At 34.0% G+C, this 17,760-nt stretch overlaps 1 protein-coding gene across 1 annotated transcript; it reads left to right on the top strand.

Annotated features, from left to right (window-relative positions):
- The first annotated feature begins 686 nt into the window (after positions 1-686).
- On the top strand, positions 687-5,528 carry LOC130970628 (dol-P-Man:Man(6)GlcNAc(2)-PP-Dol alpha-1,2-mannosyltransferase). The gene is made up of 10 exons (XM_057896763.1): positions 687-1,043; positions 1,528-1,615; positions 1,745-1,904; positions 2,126-2,343; positions 2,505-2,800; positions 3,840-3,954; positions 4,052-4,190; positions 4,624-4,820; positions 4,921-5,010; positions 5,160-5,528. Exons 1-10 carry the CDS (start codon positions 775-777, stop codon positions 5,289-5,291), a joined length of 1,704 nt encoding a protein of 567 aa, XP_057752746.1. The 5' UTR covers positions 687-774; the 3' UTR covers positions 5,292-5,528.
- Positions 5,529-17,760: the final 12,232 nt, after the last annotated feature.

Below are 17,760 nucleotides of genomic sequence, written 5' to 3'. Positions count from 1 at the left end.
TTAAATAAACGTTAGTTGGTACATTAATAAAATTATTAAATTATATTTGAGTATATTAATCATCAAAATACTTTTTGAGATATAGTAAAATTAACATCCTCTTAGTCTATATAAATATTAAATTTTAATTAAGTTTAATACTAAAATAAGGAGAAGAAAAGTTCACATAATTTCAAAAATAATTATAAAAAAAATATTTAAATTAGTTTCCAAAATTTTTTAATTAAACACTTTATTTCTTATCAAATTTTTACTTTTAGATTTTTTAAAATTACTCACATCAAATAAATTGATTATTTTATAATTTTTAATCAAATTTTTAATATAATATTAGATAAACAAATTTTATTATAAAATAATTGGATTACAATAATATTATTAAAAAATAAATTAGTCTAATTTTAAAATGACATTCTATGAAAAGAATTATTCAGAATTTATAAAAATAAAAATTTGTTGGATTTAAAAATAATTGGTGGAAATTCAGATATAAAAGAGCGATTAGATGAAATTTTGTCAAATCAATTAAATTATTTAATTATTTTTAACTATCAACTTTACATAAAATTGAGTTTGTTGAATTTTTATTAATTGTAACAATTTAACTAAGGCCAGGTGGCAAAACTACATTGGGAGCAAGTGTTACTTCACGGTGTAGTAGAAAATACCTGCCCCATTGGCGAAGGCACCCAAAAGCAAACTCTTCGAGGTTGCGTTTCCCTTTCAAAAACAAGCAGCAGCAAACACTTCATTTCAAAACTTCAGAATTCATCGATGGCCATGGTCACGCGTCAGAGGCGTTCCCAACCGTCGGATCCGTCGCCGTCAACGTACACGAAGCTGGACAAGGCGAACAGATCGGACGGCGGAGGTGCTGAGGATGAAAATGGGTTAGGGTGGTTCCTCCCTTTTGTGGCTCTTGGAATGCTGAGGTACATGAGTGCCTCCTCCAATATCATCCATGACTGTGACGAAGTCTTCAACTACTGGGAGCCCCTCCATTTCCTTCTTTATAAAACTGGCTTCCAAACTTGGGAATACAGGTCCACTTTATTTAAATTAGTGTACTATTTTTGTCATTGAAGAACGTTCTATTTATGTGATAAGCTGCCTCTGGATTCAATTCGGAGAGAAATTAAAAGCTTTTGACCCGCTGATAGAAAAATCAATTTGCATTTGAGAAGAGAAAAAAAAATGTACATTTGGATGTGCATAGGTTGGGTTTTTCTCTGCAGCTTGCAGGAAATGATTGGGGGTTTTTTTTTGGGGTAAACGATCACTTTAGTCCCCAGAAAGATTATGAAATTGGTAATAGCTTAGCCGTTAAAGAAAAAAAACGATTGTTTATTTCTTTCTTTCAAGAATTAAAATGTTAGCATCATGATCTTACCAAGTCTAAAATTGTAGTTTACTTGGTTTTCTTTTTAATAAATGAAAAAATCACTTGAGGATTGAAACTTCACTCTAGTCTCTTCACTTTGCTTTTGTGTCTCCATGATATTGACAAATGCTGTGTGCAAATTGCAGTTCACAGTTTGCTCTTCGATCTTATTTGTACCTTTTGTTTCATGAGTTGGTGGGTCGACCTGCTTCTTGGTTATTTGCTGAGGAAAAAGTAAGTCTCAAACGGGGCTAGTTGATTTGTTATATGGACTTCACAGTGCTTGGTGGCGATTTATTGATGCATTGAGTATTTAACTCTGTTGTCCATTCTGGTTATTGATGTGTCTTTTTTCTGTTGAAGGTGCGAGTATTCGTTGCTGTAAGACTCTTTCTCGGTCTTCTTTCAGTTATCACAGAAACTGTTCTTGTTGTAGCTCTTTCACGAAAGTATGGAAAACGGCTTGCTTCGTATGCGCTTGCAATGCTGTGCTTAACCAGTGGCTGTTTCTTTGCTAGCACAAGTAAGTGAGATCTTCCTGTATTCCAAACTTTGATATCTTAACATCTTTATTCTCTGCTTTATGCATTCGATGATGGTTCTTACCTTCATGCAAAGACCGAATACCCTTTTTGAAACAAACTAACTGAATTGTTAGTCAACTATTAAGCTTTTTGAAATCAATGACCTGGGTTGAAATGTGGGATTAAGTTTTGCTAACTTTCTCACTTTATCTGTTTGTAGGTTTCTTGCCAAGTTCATTTTCTATGTATGCGATGTCTCTTGCATCAGGTTTATTTCTTCTTGACAAACCTGCAGCATCAGTTGCTGTTGCTGCTACTGGCGTGATACTCGGCTGGCCATTCTCAATCTTGGCTTTCCTTCCGGTCACACTTTATTCATTGTCTAGGAAATTTAATCGGGCATTCATTGCCGGGACGGTTACATCGATTATTCTTCTAGTAAGTCTACTCAACACATAGAATTGTGCCTACCAGTCACTTTCCTGGCCTGTAACTCATATGCTTATACCATCTAATATTGAACATAATATATAGATATGGATTTCACATTATTATTTATTCAATTTTGTCTCTATTGCAATCATTGCATCATTTTACAGGCATTGTCAATAGTTATTGACTTTCACTATTATGGAAGATGGACGTCATCCGTTTTGAATATTTTAATATACAATGTAGCTGGTGGTGGTGAAAGCCATCTTTATGGGACTGAAGGACCCCTTTATTACCTGAGGAATGGATTTAACAATTTCAACTTTTGTTTTCTTCTTGCTCTGCTGTTCTTGGGAATTCTTCCCATTGCAAGGAAGAAATATGCACCAGACCTGTTGATTGTGGTATCTCCTATATATATTTGGCTGGGGTTTATGTCTTTGCAACCACATAAAGAAGAAAGGTATAGTAATAGTTCCACATGATCTGGCGTTAAAAAATTAATAGTTAATAATACTTTGTCAGTTAAGCAGAAATTTTGTATACTGTTGCACTAGACACTACACACCAAGAAGATTATTGTAGTTAATGCCTTAATTTTTATGGATAGAGTGGATATAAATCATGGTTCCACCGTGTTAGCAAATATTAAACCGTTAAATGTTTCATCTGTAAGTGGAAGTCTAGATGGGTGTTTAGAAAGAGTGGCATTGTTTACTAATTGGTTCACACACCTTGTTCTCCTGTTAATCCAAGCAGACAATGATTTGGTTTTTATGATTTTCACTATCCTGTGCATTGGTATAGTTCTATATAACAGTTTCTGGCCATGGTTAATAAATGGTGGTGATAGGTTGATAGCCATTGGTAACCAGTGGTGGAACGAAAAACAGTGATTACGAGTGCAGGTATGATCAGTGTGATATCGCCAGAACAAATAAATACGAACAAAAGAAGGAAAAATGATAGAAAACCAATCCAAGAGTGCCTAGAGATACTCCCGTCTCCCAAATCTTCACCAAATAATTCCTTATTTCTCATTTAACCACTGCACATAATATTTCTCATCCTAACCAAATCATGCAGATGTCCGCTTTCTCTTTCTACGGCCGCTCATAATTCTGTTAAGCACATGCTGATCCACAAACATGCTCCCAATATGCAAGTTTTAGCTAGCCTTGGTATCTTTCGTAGGTGCAGGGTACTCACCTTCCGTTCCTTGTGTCCTTTCAGATGAACTAATTATTTATTCTTATTTGATTGTATCATCATAAATATGTATACACAACATTAATAACTATTAGGACCCATGAATCAGTTAGGGTTGTTAGTTACTCTAAATAAATCAAAGAAGGGATTGGTTAGGTGTGGTTGATCGTCTTGGCCTATTACCAAAATTTCCAATTCAGTAGAACATTCTGTACTCCATTTCTTTCTTTCCGGTACCAATTCTAGCAATAACTGACCTTTATTCGTATTTTCCCTTGATACCTTTCATGAAGGTTTCTTTATCCAATATATCCGCTTATTTGTGTTGCTGCTTCAGCTGTCATTGAGAGCTTCCCTGATCTTTTCCGTGACAAATATAATCCACGCAGTGATTCTATAATGGTAAAGGTGAGATATCAGTTAACTTAGGATTTAGAAAGTTCTCTTTACATTAAATATCAAGTCATTGTAAGTGCATTATAGATTTCCTTCTTTCCTAATGCAGGCAGCCAAAATTCTGAGGCCGGTTATTCTTAGCCTTATATTATGTGCCTCTCATGCCCGTACATTTTCTCTAATTCATGGCTACTCTGCTCCCATGGAGGTTTACAAGATTTTAGAGCACCATGATGATGCAGGAACTGGTGAGTGTCAAATAGTATGGTGATTTTGTTTTCTTTATAGTGGTCATTATAACATATATATGAATGATTCAATCTGCAAGGATTGTTATAGCTTTAGAAAGATTTCGGGAATGGAACTGATGGATGCATAAGGGAAAAAGATTCTGTGTTTCACAAAGTTGCATGCTCATTGGTGGTGATTTCACTATTGAAAAAATGTAGAGAAACTGGATGATAAATAATGCTCAAGAAACTAAATGCCACATGCAATATTGACCCAAAGTGTCAATTTGCATCTTTATATTTGGTTATATTTAAAGTGTGCTTCAAGTTGAATCTATGCCCTCATATGCTAGTTTCCTTTTTAATTTCTGTATCAGACAAAGGCTAAAATCATTTAACATTTTGGGACAAACATCAGAATTATTAATTGTTTTGTTCCCTTAATTTTCAGGTTCTGTGCTTTGTGTTGGAAGCGAATGGCATCGCTTCCCATCATCATTTTTCGTTCCTAATTATGTGAGTGAAGTTCGATGGATTGATGATGGGTTCCGAGGTCTTCTTCCCTTCCCATTTAATTCTACACTAGGTGGAACTGCATCGGCTCCGTCATATTTTAACAACAAGAATAAGGCATCAAATGAGCAATATGTATGTCCTCATTAATCTACAAAGGAACCAGATCAGTTGTTTGTTCTGTTGTCAATTTTTGCTAGAAGTAAACTAACCATCATTGCCATTGATTTGACAGCTCCATGATATTGATGCATGTACTTTCCTTGTTGAGCTTCAGCTTAAGAGACCTTACCTGACTCGTGGAAGTGACATGTCAACTTGGGAGGTAGAAGTCATTCTGGAAATCATTTTTTGTCTTCAATACAATTTCAAAGTTTTCCATTATCGTTCTGTCTAACATATATTTTTTTTTGTTCTTTTTTATTTATTTATTGTTTCTTTCTCCTGATTGTTTGCATTTTCTATGCATATCAGGCTATTGCTGCAATACCTTATCTGGACAGGGAGCTTTCACCATCTTTGTATAGGTCCTTTTTCATCCCTTACCTGTGGCAAGACAAGAACGTTTTTGGCATGTATAAGCTGCTTAAAAGAATACCCAAATGATATGCAGTACTAAATAGTCCTTGAATATCCGGATTCAATTTTGTATTGACTTATTGTAACATCTAAAGAGAAATCATCTAGGATAAGATTAGAGCAAAGTGAAAAAGTGAGTTACCAGGATAACCATTTTTTGGTTGAGACTTTAAGTTTGTAGAAACATAGAATGTAGGTTGTCCCACTTTCTACAATGAATATTGAATTTAAGTTCTAACATACCTTAGACTTTTGCCATGTTCACATGCTAATATTCTTTACTTATTTGAGCTAGCTTTCTCTTTTTCTTCCAAACTGCAATGTTTGAATTTTCAATACAATATTCTCCATATGTAACTGAGTTAATCAGCTTTATCCTCATATACCTCCTGTACTGTTGTTGCTATCAATTTTGATTTGTCTTAGAATGTGGAATACTATGTTCTCATATTTCCTAATTCTTAGTCAACCTTGTTATGAAGTAATGGTAAATGGTTAACTAGTTGGTAGCCACAGGCTTTGCCTAGGTTTTAGGCTATGTTGGGAAGAGTAAATATAGAGAATGGCATGGAAGGTAAAAATAAAGCCAACTAAACCATGTTTGGAAGTGACTTTAATGAAGGGAGGCATAGTTAGTGTGTTTACTTGTTTTCACTTTTTTCGCAACACAAATTGTGAAACACAATATTTGAAAGCGAAAATATAAACCAAAAAAGGTCATGAGAATTGGTTCTCCAAATAACATTGCTTCTTTCTCCCTTTCCCTTCGTTGATCATATGCACTTCTTTTGATGTCTCATACCCATAATGTTTTACATTGTTCGGGGTAGCTTGACTTAAATAGAGATGTCATTGATGTGTGGCATTTTCCCCTAAGCTCCCTAAGATGGTGTTTGGTTAGTGTTTATATCCATCAAACAGAGACAGTAATTCACGTCAACTATTTGTTTGTTGAAACATATATTTTTGTTAGACACGGTGACACACAAAATACATATCTTCAATGTCCTTTAAAGTTGGGACATGGAGACAATTCATAAGACACAAATTTTTACCATTTTGTTTTTTCCTTCTCCCTCTTTCCTCCTCGCTACTCCTATTATTGCTCTTCTCTCCTCACTGCTCCATCCACCACCACTGCCATTGTACCCTCCTCTCTTCGTCCTCCACCACTTGTCCAAATCTGCTGTGTCTGCTCCTCCTTCATTCAGATCCGCCACCTTTTCTTCCTCCTCTATGTTTGCTTCTCTTCCTCTTCCCTGAGCCCACCGACCGTCGCATTTTCCTAATTTGCGTCGCTTCCCCTTTGCCATCTCCACCTCCGCCTCTCTTCCTCGTTGTGTTGCCCACCACCGTTGCATTCCCAGATCTGTGCCCGCCTCCACTTCACCACATCCACCTCCGCTGACTCAACCTTCGCCCCCTCTCACCTTCGTTTTCTTTTTTAATTTAAGTATCATTAAAGGATTCAAAATACCTAAGTTCACCAAATATGACGGAAGTGGCAATCCACTTTTTTATTTGAGGAGCTATTGCACCAAAATGGCAATTTGGTCCAAAGGAAAAAAAAAATCTTATTAGCTTCTTTCATGAAAGCTTAACAGGACTTGCTTTGGAATGATATATTCAGCTAAATCACTCTAAGATATCTAGTTAGAAAGATCTAATGAAAAATTCGTAAGTTAATATCATTTTAACTTAGAATCAGCACCGACTCATGATCAACTAGTTATGATGCAAAAAAAAAAAATGATGAGCCATTTAGACTATATGTCCAAAGATAGAGATCTCAGGCAACATAGGTACAACCTCCTCTAACTGTGTTAGAAACATGTTCACGCTTTTTGGGGAAGTTGCAATCTCCATACATTGGAGACATGGTGGGAGCAACATATGAAGATTTTTGCACGCCTTATGACAACTAATTATTGGGAGCACAATTGCTGATCATTTGGTTGAAAATGCCATTGGAGAATCAAGATCATCCTCTACCGAATTGCTTGATAATGAAATGGTAGTGGTACAAGTTGATGAAGTAAAAGATGCAATGTGTAAGACATACTTCAATGGAACTATTAATATGTATGGTAGTGAAATTGGTGTTGTGATTGTTTCACCCACTAGAAAGCAGTATCCAATCGCTATAAAATTGGATTTTGAATGCACCAACAATATAGTATATAGTTGAGTTTGTGGCATGCGTGAATGGTTTATGTCTTGCCATCAACTTGGGAATCAAATAATTAGAAGTTTTTGATGATTTTTCACTTATCATTTATAAAGTTAAAGGAAAATGGAGGACAAAAGATCTAAAATTAGTTCCATACCAAAGGTAATTGATAAAGATGATTGAGGAATTTGACGAAATATATTTTCACACTTGCTTCTGTTGGGCTTTTTCTTTTTTTTGTGAGGCCTAAATCCAACATTTTGAGGGTGTCACTTTGCACCCATTGTGCCACAATCTTAATCAGGTTTTTTGGGATTTTTTGAGAGTAAGAGAGTGTAGCCACAAAGTGAGAGAAGAGGGAAAACAAAATTTCCGTTTTTATGCACAACAGTAAATTTCAAATGCCAGTTTCTCATTCGTTAACCGTTGGATCGGCTTGAAATTTAAACTGTGTATTCCCATCATCTTGTTCTTCATTCTAGTTGATGGAGATGTTGATTAGACGTTTGCAGTGGGAGAAATTGGTTTCGCAAGAGAGAAATTAGGTTTCTCATTTTTACACAGAGCAGTAATCTTTGAATGACAGTTTCTCATTCTTTCACCGTTGGATCGACGTGACAGTGGTTGCTAGTGTGTAGATGAAAGATTCGTTCTATATATATAGATGATACGTGTAGCAATATAACGCAAGTAACGTGTAGTGCATTATGCTAGAAGGAAACAAATTCTGCAACAATGGGCCCACTAAAGAGTTAGTTTACAGTGTGTCATATCACACTTATAATCACCATTAGGATTGAAGAAAAGATACTTAAGTGTATAACTTTTTTGTTGTTTTGGGCTTTCGCTTCACATTGTTAACAATTGTAAAAAAAAATTAAATGAAAAAGAAAAACTAGCAGTGAAAAAATTGAGAATACGTCAATGTCCAACACCCTCTCCTCCCCCACTGCACACCTAAAATGCTTTAATATTATATTGATTATTTCAAAAAATAATTAAATAATAATAATAATAAATAATTAAAAAATAAGTCAATAATTTAAATCTAAATACTAAAAGTGTTATTTTTTTTTTGCTCTCTATAATGTTAATTTTTTTAGTTATTGCTCGTCTTTTATTCTGTATTTCTGAACTAAAACTCCTTAATTTCATTCTTTAATTTCTTTTTATTTAATTAAATATTTATTATGTTTTTATATTTTTGAATTCATTCAATTATTTTTCATTTTATTTTTAATTTTTTTAGTTATTGCTCGTCTTTTATTCTGTATTTCTGAACTAAAACTCCTTAATTTCATTCTTTAATTTCTTTTTATTTAATTAAATATTTATTATGTTTTTATATTTTTGAATTCATTCAATTATTTTTCATTTTATTTTGTAGTTATATTATTGTGTATTTAGATTTGACTTTTCATTTCAATTGTTGTTTGTTGTTACTTAATATTACTATATTTTAAGATTTAAATTACCGATGAATCGTATTATTCAATAACTATTAAGTATGTAATAAAAATATACACAATAACATAACTATAAAATAAAATAAAAAATAATTGAATGAAATTCAAAAATATAAAAACATAAAAATAATATTTAATTAAATTAAAAGAAATTAAAGAATGAAATTAAGAAGTCTTAGTTCGGAGATATAGAATAAAAAACGAGCAACAACTAAAGAGAATTAATATCATAAAGAGCAAAAAAAATGATGTCTTTGATATTTAAATTTAAATTTAAATTATTGACTTATTTTTTAATTATTTATTATTATTATTTAATTATTTTTTTAAATAATAAATATAATATTACGGTATTTTAGGTGTGTAGCGGGAGAGGAGGGGGTGTTGGACATTGAGGCATTTTCAATTTTTCATTGCAATAGTTGTTTTCTCTTTTTGTTTTTGTTGGTAAACCAATAGTTTTTCTTTTCATTTAATTTTTTTTACAATTGTTAACAATGTGAAGCCAAGGCCCAAAACAACAAAAAAAATTATACACTTAATTATCTTTTCTTTAATCCTAATGATGATTATAAGTGTGATATAACACACTGTAAACTAACTCTTTAGTGGGCCCATTGTTGCATAATTTGTTTCCTTCTAGCATAATGCACTACACGTTACTTACATTATATTGCTACACGTATCATCTATATATATAGAACGAATCTTTCATCTACACACTAGCAACCCCCGAAATTTAAACTATAGATTCTTCACATCTTGTTCTTCATTCTGAACGGTGGAGATTTTAATTGAAAGTCTTCAGAGGGAGAAATTGGCTTCGACAAAAGCTCTGTTTTTGGGTATATTTCATCTTCTTGCTTCTCATTTATGAGCTTTGGTGATTTGATATTTTGGTTGGTTATATGCATATTTTTGTACTTTGTTTGAAACTGTCTTGTACCTCATTTGATTATAGTGGAGCTATTTCATTGGTCTGGACGACCCGTGGTTTTTACCTCTCACATTGAGGGGGTTTTCCACGTTAAAATCTCGGTGTCTTCTTGTTATTGCTTTACTTGCTATATTTGCTTGTTCATAGTTGCTGCCATATTGTATTGTGAGTGCTTTCATATTGTTCTTGTGTTGGATATTTGTGTTGTTTCCACTGCTAGGTTCTTTTATACTGGTATCAGAGCTTGTTGGTATTTTTCTGGACTTGTGATTCTGTGAACAATGAAAGCTAATACTAATACTAGTAGGACGATCACTCTTAATGGTCCTAATTATGATTTGTGGAAGTCAAAGATAGAAGATTTGCTTTATGTTAAGAATTTTCATCAACCAATTTTTGGAACAGAGAAGCCTAATGATAAATCTGATGATAATTGGACTTTGTTGCATAGACAAGTTTGTGGATATATTAGGCAGTGGGTTGACGATAATGTGTTGAACCATATTATTGGAGAGACACATGCTCGGACCCTTTGGATTAAGCTTGAACAGTTGTATGCTCAAAAAATTAGGAATAACAAGATGCTTTTGATCAAGCAGTTGTTGGCTTTGAAGTATACAGATGGGACATCAATGACAGATCACTTGAATATTTTCCAAGGAATAATGAATCAATTATCTTCCATGGGTATCAAGTTTGATGAAGAGGTTCAAGGATTGTTACTTCTTGACTCCTTACTAGACTCGTGGGAAATTCTCAGAATGTCATTGTCTAATTCTGCTCCTGATGGTGTAATCTCTATGGTTCTTTGCAAGAGCAGTGTTTTGAATGAAGAAATGAGAAAAAAGTCACAAGGTACATCAACTACACATTCAGATGTTCTTGTTTCTGAGTTTAGGGGGAGAAACAAAAGTCGATGTTCTAAAAGTAGAGATCAAAGAAGAAGCAAGTCTCGAGGAAAGTATAAGAATATTGAGTGTCATCATTGTGATCAAAAGGGACATGTGAAGAAATTTTGTTGGCAGATAAAGAAGGAGAAAGCCAAGGCAAGTAAAGATAAGAGCACAAATATAGATGATGGTAGCAATGAAGACAAGGTTAATGTAACTTAAGATGATTTTCTTCTTGTTGAGGAGTTTGAATCTATTAACCTTGTTGATAATGGTACTAGTTGGGTGATTGATAGTGGTGCTTCTATTCATGTTACATCTAAGAGGAATTTGTTTACATCTTATACTCCTGGTGATTTTGGTGATGTAAAAATGGCTCATCAAGGTGTTGCAAAATGTGCTGGTGTTGGATAGGTTTGCTTAGAAACCTCCAACGATACCAAGTTGACTTTGAAGCGTGTGAAGCATGTTCCAGATATTTGGTTGAACTTACTTTCGGTTGGTAAGTTGTGTGATGAAGACTTGGATAGCTCATTTTCTCGTGATAGCTGGAAGCTCACCAAGGGTTTCATGGTTGTTGCTAGAGGTACTCAACACTCTACTCTTTATTTAACTCAAGCAAAGATTGTAAAAGATGTTGTTAATGCTGCTGATTTTGTTGATAAAACTGATTTATGGCATAAGAGATTATGTCATATGAGTGAGAAAGGCATGAATATGTTATCCAAGAGGAATTTTTTATCTAGTTATAAGGTTGCTTCGCAAAAGTGCAACCATTGCTTTGCTGGAAAACAAAACAGGGTTTCTTTCAAAAGTCATCCACCTTCAAGGAAGCCGGAGATACTTGACTTGGTGCATTCTGATGTATGTGGGCCGATTAAGACAAGAACACTTAGAGGGTCTATCTATTTTGTAACCTTTATTGATGACTATTCTAGAAAATTATGGGTTTACACTTTGAAGACCAAAGATCAAGTTTTGAATGTGTTCAAGCAATTTCAAGCTTCTGTTGAAAGAGAAACTGGGAAGAAGTTGAAATGCATTCGTACTGACAATGGTGGTGAGTACTCAGGTCCATTTGATGCTTATTGTAAAGAGCATGGTATAAGACATCAGAAGACTCCTCCGAAGACTCCTCAGTTGAATGGCTTGGCTAAAAGGATGAACAGAACATTGGTTGAAAGAGTTAGGTTCTTATTGTCACAGTCTGGGTTGGCAAAATCCTTTTGGGGTGAAGCTTTGAGCACTGTTGTTCATGTCTTGAATCGGACACCATGTGCTCCCTTGCAATTTGAAGTGCTAGAGAAGGTATGGTCAGGTAAAGATGTTTCTTATAATCATTTAAGAGTCTTTGGATGTAAAGCTTTTGTTCATATTCCCAAAGATGAGAGATCCAAACTTGATGTAAAGACTAGGCAGTGTATTTTTATTGGCTATGGTATGGATGAGTTTGGTTACAGGTTTTATGATCCTGTTAGCAAGAAGGTGATTCGGAGTAGAAATGTTGTCTTTATTGAAGATTAAACATTGAAGGATGTTGATAATGTAGAGAAGCCAATGGTTCAGCCTAGTGATGATTTTTCTGACTTGGATATTTCTCCCTCTATGCCTATGGTAGAAGATGGTAGAGTTGAAGTTCAAAATAATGAGCATGATACAAGTGCAGGTGAAGATGGAACAGTTGATCCGATACTTGATGAAGTTGGTGATGATGATCAAGATGAAGAACCAGCTTTGGAAATTCTTGCAAATGCACTCAAAAGGTCTACAAGAGAGAGGAAGCCTTCGTCAAGGTACTCTCCACATGAGTTTGTTTTGTTGACTGATGAGGGAGAACCTGAATGCTTTGGAGAGGCTGTTGAAGATGAAAGCAAAGCTCAATGGCTTGAAGCTATGCAAGAAGAAATAAAGTCCTTGCTTGAGAATGATACCTATGAGTTAGTGAAGCTACTAAAGGGTATACGAGTTTTGAAGAACAAATGGGTATTTAGATCAAGAATGAAGAACACAATTCTAAGCCTCGATATAAGGCTAGATTGGTTGTTAGAGGCTTTAGCCAGAGAAAATGTGTTGATTATGAGGAGATCTTTTCTCCTGTTGTGAAGATGTCATCCATTTGTGTTGTGCTTGGATTAGCAGCTTCTCTTGATTTGGAGATTGAGCAAATGAATGTGAAAATAGCTTTTCTTCATGGTGATTTAGATAAGGAGATCTACATGGAGCAACCAGAGGGCTTTGTTGTTAAAGGAAAGGAAGATTTTGTGTGCAAGCTTAAGAAGAGTCTTAATGTGTTAAAGCAAGCTCCAAGACAATGGTACAAGAAGTTTGAATCTGTTATGGGGGAGCATGGTTACCGTAAGACAACTTCAGATCATTGTGTATTTGTGCAAAAATTTTCTGATGATGATTTTATCATTCTTTTACTTTATGTGGATGATATTTTGATTGTGAACAAGAATGCTTTAAAGATTAATGAGTTGAAGAAAGAGTTGAGCAAGTTCTTTGCTATGAAGGACTTGGGTCCTGCCAAATAGATTTTGGGCATGACTATTACTCGTTATAGAGATTCTAAGAAGCTTTATTTGTCACAGGAGACGTACATAAAGAAAGTGCTTCAAAGGTTTGGCATGAATGATGCCAAATGTGTTAATAGTAATGATGCCAAATGTGTTAATAGTTCTTTTGCTCCTTATTTTAAGTTGAGCACCAAGCAGTGTCCAACCACTGATGAAGAGAAACAAGTAATGGATGAAATTTCTTATACCTCAGCTGTTGGAAGCTTGATATATGCTATGGTGTGTACTAGACCAGACATAGCTCATGCGATTGGTACTGTGAGTCATTTTCTTTCTAATCCAGGTAAAGAACATTGGAATGCTGTTAAATAGATTATGAGATATCTCAAAGGTACAACTAACTTGAGTTTGAGTTTTGGTGGTGAGAAACCTTTGCTAGTTGGCTTTACTGATGCAAACATGACAGGAGATATTGATTCTCGAAAGCCTACTTCAGGTTATTTGCTCAAGTTTGCAGGGGGAGCAATTTCATAGTAGTTAAGGCTACAGAAGTGTGTTGCACTTTCTACCACAGAGGCAGAGTTTATTGCAGCAATTGAAGCATGTAAAGAATTATTATGGATGAAGAAGTTTCTTACAGCACTTGGTTTCAAGCAAGACCGTTCTGTGTTATTGTGTGATAGTCAAAGTGCTATTCATCTTGCCAAGAATTCTACTTTTCATGCAAGATCTAAACATATTGATATTAGGTATCACTGGATATGGGATGTGTTAGATTCCAAGTTGTTGGAACTTGAGAAAGTTCACACTGATGACAATGGTGCTGATATGATGACAAAAGCATTGTCAAGAGATAAGTTTGAAACATGTTGTTTGATCGCCGGAATGGCAAGAGCCTCCACCTAGTCGAGAAGGAAGGATTTGTTGGGCTTTTTCTCTCATTTGTGAGGCCCGAGCCCAACATTTTGAGGGTGTCACTTTGCACTCATTGTGCCACAATCCTAATCAGATTTTTTGGGATCTTTTGAGAGTAAGAGAGTGTAGCCACAAAGTGAGAGAGAAGAGGGAAAACAGAATTCCCGTTTTTATGCACAGCAGTAAATTTCAAATCGCAGTTTCTCATTCGTTCACCGTTGGATCAGCTTGAAATTTAAATGGCATGTTTCCATCATTTTTTTCTTTATTCTGGTCGGTGGAGATGTTGATTAGACGTTTGCAGTTGGAGAAATTGGCTTCACAAAGAGAGAAATTAGGTTTCCCATTTTTACACTGAGCATTAACCTTTGAATGGCAGTTTCTCATTCTTTCACCGTTGGATCGACGTGAAATTTAAATTGTAGATATGTTTGTGTGTTTGTAATAATATTTTGTAGTTTATTTTCTAATTTTTTTGATATTTTTTATTATAATTTTCATATGAATGTTAAATATAGGGAGATGAGAAATGAGACTCCGCGGAGAATACGAAAAATGCAGGGAATGGAGATGGAGACAATTATTTCTCTATGGCGGAAAATGGGACGGGGACAAAGATTAATTCTGGAGGCGGGGACGGGGAGCAGGGAGGCATCCTCCGCTCCCGTCCCGCCCCATTGACATCCCTAGATGGCACAAAAGATTTTAATAAGTGGTTATTATTGGTCCACCATAGAAGCTGATTGCATTGCTTATATTATTTGAAAATGTCACAAATGTGAGATGCATGCTGATAGAATTAATGCTCTTCCATTCCCATTGCATAACATGATATCAAAATGGTCTTTCTCAATGTGGGGCATCTATATTATCCGATCAACTCTAAGGCTTCAAATGGTTGATTTATCCTATTTGCAATTGATTAATTCACTAAATGGATTGAAGCGACACATTTGCTAGTTTCACTCAGAAAATATTCATCAAGTTCATGAAAAAGATCTCATTTGTAGATATGAGATACCAAAAAGGATCATTATTGATACTACTCCAAATCTCAATGATAATGAAGTTCATAGATTTTTGGAATAATTTAATATCTAATGTCTTAATTCAACTCCTTATGAGCAACAAATGAGTGGTGCAGTTGAGACAGAATGACTTATTTCTTTTAAGGAAGTCAATTCAATAAAGATGTTTAAAACTTTTTTTTTAAAGATATTTTTAATAATTAAAATTTAACGCATATAATCGATTAGATTGTGCTATTTTTGTTAAAATTATATTAGATAAATTAATTTTACCGAAAAATGGTAAATAAATTTTGAATCGGTCTAAATTAATATTATTTTTTATAAAAAATAACTGCAATACCCCTATTATAGAAAATGACTAAAATACTCTTATTATATATATTAATTTTGAGAATTTTAAATTCTAATCCTTTTCTTCTCTGTCGTCATAGGGTTAGGATTTAGAGTTTTTAAAATTAATATATATAATAGGAATATTTTAGTTATTTTTTATAATAAAAATATTGTAATTATTTTTTATAAAAAAAATTAATTTATACCGGTTTAAAATTTAATTTATTATTTTTTTACTAAATTGATTTATCCGGTCTAATTTTAATAAAAATAATACAATTTAATTGATTATATGTGTTAAATTTTAATTTTTAAAAAATATATTTAAAAAAAAACTTTTTTGATATCTTTATCATGACTCCCTTCTTTTAAATTTCGAAATTCATATCTAGTTGACTTTACTTATTTATTTATATTTATTTTTTACTTTTTATTAGATTACTAATATCCATATCTAGTTGGTTTTTGCCATTTCTTTCAAATCATTAAATTCATATCATATCCAATTAGCTCTGATTTTCTTTATTTATCGTCAGGTCCTCAAATATAAACAAATTATTCATTTTTACAAATAAGCAACGAATAAAGAGGGATAGGTATGAATACAATATTTTGTTTGATTCAACTATAATATTAAAAAAAAACATTAGACTTGTCAACCTTCAATTTTTGTTTATTATATTTTATGCAACAAATCTTTTGGTTCCATCAATACAAAAAGAAAAAAAAATGATCATTAGCTAAGTCAAGTACTCTTTAAGATAAAAAAAAATAAACTACTATTTATATCTATAAATTTTGTGAACGTTGAAGAAAATATCCATTAAACAAAAAAATTATCATAATACACATAAAAAATGAATTCTATGTAACAACAATATTTAAACCATAATTTTTTATTGATATTTTAATAAAATTTTTAAATTATCTTTTTTTATTTTTTTTCTAAAATTTTAAATTTTTACAACCTTCATTCTTCTTTTTTTTTAATCATCATCAGCCATCAAAAGGCAAAAAATAAAAAATAAAAAATAAAAAATAGATCCCAAGTCAATTCAATTGCAATAATTGGAATTGGCCGTCGTGTTGGGCGCCGATCTATCCTCATCTCCATTCAAGACCCTAATCTCACACCTAGGAGTGGCAATGGGTAGGGTAGGGTAAGGTTTTGAGCCAACCCTAACCCTACCTGTGGGTTGAGATTTTTATATAAACTCAACCCTATCCTACCCGCGGGTTGATAATATCTCAACCCTAACCCTACCCGCTCTTAACCCGCGGGTACCCGACCCTACCCGCGGATTATAAAAAAAAGATGCAATATTATTATATAACTTTATGATAATTTAAAATAGAATTGACTTTTATGTAAAAAAAAGTTTATTAAATTATCAATTAATGATCTTCTTTTAATGACTAAGAATCTTTTGCATTTAATGAGAGGTCTTTGGTTCAACGTCCACTTAAAAATATTTTTATATAAGTATATAACATATACATATATAAGGTACGGGTTGGTCGGGTAGGGTTGATGCTCAACCCGCACCCTACCCGACCCGCACGAAAACCCTACCCGCACCCTACCCAACTGGGTGGGGTCGGGTTGAATACCCGCGAGTAGGGTACATATTGCCACCCCTACTCACACCTGATGTCTTCCTCCAACGAGCAGCATTTCCACGCCAAGTTGTTCTTCAATATTTGCAAGTAGATTGATCTTGACATCCTTTCATTAAAGTTCGCACACCTCCTTTCCACCTCCCCTCACCAGGAGGCTCAAGTCATGTCCGCCATCCTCCTCTACAAACAGCTCACTTTCGACGACTCATACCTCTAGCCACATTTCTCCCCTCACACTTAGTCTTTCCTAAAAATTCGATTTTTTCTTTTTATTCTTTACCTATTTGAAGCAACTCATGATCTCTGAAAAGTAGAGAAAATGAAAAATTGATTCACTAAAAGAGGAGGATATAGTTCAGGGTCTTTTTTGCGAAAGTCATCAAACATTTGCTTATAATAAGGGGTACCAAAATCGTAGACAATAGGTTCTCTGAGGGAGGGACCAAGGAGTTCAATGTGCGCACCTATGCAGTAAGAAGAGACGTCAAATTCCTGAGCAGGAAGTGCGCTTTCATACTCCTATTCTGGTTCGATGAACACACCATGGCGTACCGATATGTTGTTATTATAAGAAAAAATATTGAATTAAGAGTGCACAACAATGGAACTCAATAATTT

Source organism: Arachis stenosperma, chromosome 3, assembly GCF_014773155.1.
Source record: "Arachis stenosperma cultivar V10309 chromosome 3, arast.V10309.gnm1.PFL2, whole genome shotgun sequence".
Classification (NCBI taxonomy): Eukaryota; Viridiplantae; Streptophyta; class Magnoliopsida; order Fabales; family Fabaceae; genus Arachis; species Arachis stenosperma.
This window is presented reverse-complemented; position numbering and strand designations above follow the sequence as displayed.